This window comes from Castanea sativa, chromosome 8 (assembly GCF_040712315.1).
Source record: "Castanea sativa cultivar Marrone di Chiusa Pesio chromosome 8, ASM4071231v1".
Lineage (NCBI taxonomy): Eukaryota > Viridiplantae > Streptophyta > Magnoliopsida > Fagales > Fagaceae > Castanea > Castanea sativa.
The window spans coordinates 42,365,217-42,370,518 of NC_134020.1; the positions used below are offsets into that span (position 1 = coordinate 42,365,217).

General features: G+C 41.2%; 1 protein-coding gene across 1 annotated transcript; it reads right to left on the reverse strand.

Moving 5' to 3' along the window:
- Positions 1-1,377: 1,377 nt before the first annotated feature.
- Positions 1,378-4,795, reverse strand: LOC142606354 (uncharacterized). Its single transcript, XM_075777719.1, has 5 exons — positions 4,537-4,795; positions 3,504-3,736; positions 3,029-3,198; positions 2,269-2,941; positions 1,378-1,668 (listed from the first exon to the last, which is right to left on the reverse strand). Exons 1-5 carry the CDS (start codon positions 4,793-4,795, stop codon positions 1,378-1,380), a joined length of 1,626 nt encoding a protein of 541 aa, XP_075633834.1.
- Between the last annotated feature and the right edge of the window lie 507 nt (positions 4,796-5,302).

Sequence of the window (5,302 nt, forward strand, 5' to 3'; positions counted from 1 at the left end):
ATGAATGAATGAACCCTTAAAACATTTGTATCATTAATCTGGATATACCCATGTTTTCATTTGATAACTTTTATATTGGGATTATATTCTTTCCAAGATTAACAAGCAATAGCAAACAAATGAACATCAAAAAGTGTTCACACACCCAAGGCATATGATTTGAAGATCCAAACATGACCTAGGATCTAGGTAATAATTAGGCAAATCATGAAAGATATCAATTTTTTCTAGGCATGTGGTCCGAGGATCCAGGCATGGCTAAGGATCTATTTGATACTCATAGAAAGTGTTAGATATCAATTTCTCCGAGGCATGTGATCCAAGAATCCAAGCATAGCCAAGGTTCTATTTGATTCTTAGAGAAATAATGGAAGATATCAATTTTTCCAAGGTATGTGGTCCGAGGAGCCAGGCATAGCCAAGGTTCTGTTTGATTCTTAGAGAAACAATGGAAGATATCAATTTTCTCAAGGTATGTGATCCGAGGAGCCAGGCATAGCCAAGGTTCTTTTTGACTCTTAGAGAAACAATGGAAGATATCAATTTTCCCAAGGTATGTAGTCCGAGGAGCCAAGCATAACCAATGTTCTGTTTGATTCTTAGAGAAACAATGGAAGATATCAATTTTTCCAAGGTATGTGGTCCGAGGAGCCAAGCATAGCCAAAGTTCTATTTGATTCTTAAAGAAATAATGGAAGATATCAATTTTCCCAAGATATGTGGTCTGAGGAGCCAGACATAGCCAAGGTTTTGTTTGCCTCTTAGAGAAACAATAAAAGTAGCACATGAAACAATAAGCTATATGGAATTTGAAAATACTTCATGAATAATAATAATACCTTCGTAGTTTATTTACATTCTAGGGACGTGGTACAACCTTTTCATCTAAGTCTTCCAAATAATAAGCCCCTATTCCAGCTACTGAAGTGATACGGTACGGCCCTTCCCAGTTTGGTTCCAATTTTCCCCAGGCTAGATTTTTGCAGTACCTAAAACATTTCTTAACACCAAATCTCTTGGCGCCAGTGGCCTTAACTTCACGTTTGAGTCGTAACCCTATTTAAGCTTGTGTTGATAGTAGGCTAACTGCACCATTGTATTTTCTCTCCGTTCCTCAACTAAGTCCAAACTCTTTTCTAATAATCCATCATTGCTGCTCAAATTAAAAGAGCTCGTCTTCAACATTAGGAAACCTGTCTCAAGAGGAATTACCTCCTCAGCTCCATAGGTCATTGAAAAAGGAGTTTCTCCTGTGGACCTACGAGGTGTAATCTTGTATGTCCAAAGGACATGTGGCAACTCTTCCACCTACATTCCCTTAGCATCATTCAACCTCTTCTTAAGCCCATTGACTATTACCTTATTAACAACCTCGACCTATCCATTCCCTTGTGGATAAGCCGGAGTGGAATATTTGTTTGTAATACCCAGATCACAACAATATCTTTTGAAGTTCTTACTATCAAATTGAACACCATTATCTGAGATACGAGTATGAGGAATTTCGAACTGGGTAACTATGTTTTTCCAAACAAACCTTCTTGCATCCAGATCCTTGATGTTTGACAATAGCTTGGCTTCAACCCATTTAGTGAAGTAGTCCGTGTCGACCAGCAAAAATTTCTTATTTGCGACTGCCTTGGGGAAGGGCCCTACAATATCCAAGCCCTACTGAGCGAAAGGCCAAGGACTGGATAGGGGATTAAGGACTCCCCCTGGTTGATGAATGTTCGGAGCAAACCTCTGGCGTTGTTCACATTTCTTCACGTATTTTAGTGCTTCCTTCTACATATTAGGCCACCAATTACCTTGAGTAAGAGCTCTATGGGACAAGGACCTCCCCCCTATATGACTTCCACAAATCCCCTCATGCAATTCTTCTAGCAGCAGCTTCGTTGCCTTAGGGTGTATACACAGCAGATATGGTCCAGAAAAAGAGTGCCTATACAACTTTTGATCCTCGGATTACCAAAACCGAGAAGGCTTCCTACGTACTTTGTCTGCATTAGATCTTTCTTCAGGTAAAACATTCTCTTTAAGATACAACACTACAGGGTCCATCCAGCTGGGTCCCATTTTGATTTGATGAACATGGACTACGTTTACATTTATCTTAGTAGACGTACACCAATCTTCCACTAAAATAACCCAAGGTAAACTCTATCCCAAAGACGTTGCCAAGGTGGCTAGAGAATTGGCATGTGTGTTCCTCTTTCTGGAAATTTGCACCAAAGTAAAAGATTCAAAATTTAATTGTAATTGTCTAACCTGACTTAAATACTCCTGCATTCTCGAGTCTCTGGCTTCTAGCTCCTGTTCCACCTGGCCTACAGTCAACCTTGAGCTCAAGAACATCTCCACATTCTTTCCTCCCATTTTCTGAACCATATTCATCCCTATTAGCAAAGCTTCATACTCGACTTCATTATAAATAGCTGAAAAACCCATTCTTAAAGACTTTTCAATGACGATCTTTTCTGGAAATATTATAACTAGCCCCACTCCAGATCCTCTTTGATTTGCTGTCCCATCTACGTACACCTTCCATGATAAAGATTCCTTCAGGGCGATCATGCCAACTGATTTTTTATCCATGTCCGACCTCTTCATATGTTCTTCTAATGATAGTTCAGTAAACTCGGCCACTAAATCAGCAAGGACCAAACTCTTCACAGAGGTGAGTGGAATATAGTTTATATCAAAAGCCCCTAGAATTGTTCCCCACTTTATATCAGCGCTCCGAAGTAGAGACCTGAGCGGGAGTTGGGTTAAAACCATAACTGTGTGAGACTGGAAGTAATGGAGAAGCTTCCGCGTGGCATGCACCACTACCAAAATGGCTTTTTCCAATGGTAAGTAGCAAATCTCAGCTTTGTGCAATGAATTACTTACGTAATAAACCGGTCTCTGAACACTGTTGTCAACCCTTAACAATACCAAACTAACAGCATGGGAAACTACAACGATATAGGCAAACAATACCTCATCTACCTCTGGCCAAGACATAATGGGTGGCCGAGAAAGATACCCTTTGAGCTGTTGAAAAGCAAAAGCACATTCTTCAGTCCATTCAAATTCTTTCCATTTATTCAGCAGCTGGAAGAATGGCCTACACCTGTCCGTAGACCGAGAAATAAATTGATTTAAAGCAGCCATCATTCCTGTCAATCTTTGAACTTCCTTAGGATTATGAGATGGCTACAAACTGTTAATAGCCTTAACCTGATCAGGATTAACTTCGATTCCACGATGAGTAACCATGAAGCCTAGAAATTTACCAGATCCCACGCCAAAAGAACATTTGGAAGCATTTAGGCGCAACTTATACTTTCTTAGTGTCTCAGAGACGTTTCAATATTCCCAACATGCTCAGACACTATTTTACTCTTTACCACCATGTCATCCACATAAACTTCAATTCTTTTCCCCAACTGCAACTTAAACATCCTAGTCATCATCTTTTGGTAGGTAGCCCCTGCATTTTTCAAACCAAAAGGCATTACCTTATAATGATAATTTCTCGTAGGAGTAACAAAGGTTGTTTTCTCTTGATCATCCAAAGCCAAAGGTATTTGGTGAGAACCTTGAAAAACATCTAGGAAACTCATCCGAAGATGCCCAACCGTGGCATCCACCAATTGATCAATGCGAGGCATGGGGAAAGGATCCTTGGGACACGCTTTATTCAAGTCAGAAAAGTCTACGCAGACCCGCCATTTTCCATTCTTCTTCTTAACTACCACAATATTGGCCAACCAATCAGGACAAAATACCTTCTTGATAGCTCCTACTTTCTTAAGCTTAATTACTTTTTCTTTGACAGCATCAAAATGCTCTTTAGATGATTACTGAGGAAGCTGCTTCCTTGGTACCACAGCGGGATTGACCTTCAAGTGATGACAAATGAAGCTCGAATCGATCCTCGGGGCCTCATAAGCGTCCTAAGCAAAGACATTAAGGTTTCCTCTAAGGAACTTCACCAATTCCTCCTTCTCCTAAGGAGGCAGCTGGGTGCCTATCTGAAAATAATTTTCTTTATCATCACCTATAGCAACTCACTCTAAGGCTTCACACTCTGCTTCCACCGATAGATCCCTTGATAATTGCTACAAATCATGATCATCTAATGCCGATGACCTAACTCCAGACTGATGTCTAATTGAAGCCACCATACACTGCCTCGCCGTAGATTAGCTCCCGATCAGCTCTTCAACCCGGTCCCCAAATGGATATTTTACCTTCAAATGCAAAGTGGAAGGGACAGCCCCCATGGCATGAAGTCAGGGTCTCTCCACAATGGTTGTGTATGGAGAATATGCATCCACCACTATGAAGTTGACCTCTACAACTTCTGACCCTGTTTGCACTAGCAACTTGACTTGTCCCATTGGTATAACCATTTTCCTATCGAAACGTACCAGAGGTGAATTATAACTAGTCAAATCTTCTAGGTTTAATCCTAAGCCTCTATACAAGTCGGGATACATAATCTTTGCCCCACTACCCCAATCCACCATCACATGCATCACGTCATACTCCCTATCCTGAGTGTGACCACTAGAGCATCATCATGTGGCTGTATATTTCCAAACTTATCCTTCTCCAAGAAACTCAATGGCAACTGCAATGCAATTTTTGCTTTCTTCAGCCCATGATTAGAGTTCTTAAATAGTGGTCGAACCACAGTCATTACTCGGGAGGGACACGAATCTGCCCTTCCAGGGGTTGCAAAGATGACATTAACGGTGCCCAATGGAGGCCTCGAAGAGGTGTTCCCTTGAGTACCTGAACCCATGTGACTGACTTGCCCATTAGGCCTATAAAGGAACTATTGCAACCTTTCCTCCTTAACCAATTGCTCTAAATGATACCATATATTTCTGTAATTCTCTGTGGTATGCCCGCGCTCCTAGTCGTACTGACAATGGAGGCTCTGATTACGTCTTGTAGGGTCTCCATTCATCTTGTTAGGCCATCTGAAGTATGATTCATTCTTGATTTTCTCCAGAATTTGATGAACTGGCTCTCGGAATATCGTGTTAATGCCCTGTGGCATAATACCAGCCCCAGTATGCCTGGTAAAGTCTCGCTGAGGACGATTATCAGTGTATTTGTCCAACCTGAAGTCCCTTATATCCTGAGAGATTTCCTTCACCTTTCCTTTACCTGACTGCTGGTCCTCCTCAACCTGCTTATACTTATCAATCTGGTTCATAAACTGGCGTACACAACTGACTGGTTTCCCAGTTAAAGACTTCCTCAACCAATGCTCTGCTGGTAAGCCGACCTTGAAAGTTCTAAT

Coding starts and splice junctions, on each gene's coding strand:
- LOC142606354 (XM_075777719.1), bottom strand. CDS start 4,795: ATGGGTTCAGGTACTCAAGGGAACACCTCTTCGAGGCCTCCATTGGGC. Junction 3,737..4,536: donor GGTCACACTCAGGATAGGGA/GTATGACGTGAT, acceptor ATATTGTGGTAG/TTAAGAAGAAGAATGGAAAA. Junction 2,942..3,028: donor GCTTTTCAACAGCTCAAAGG/GTATCTTTCTCG, acceptor CCATGCTGTTAG/TTTGGTATTGTTAAGGGTTG.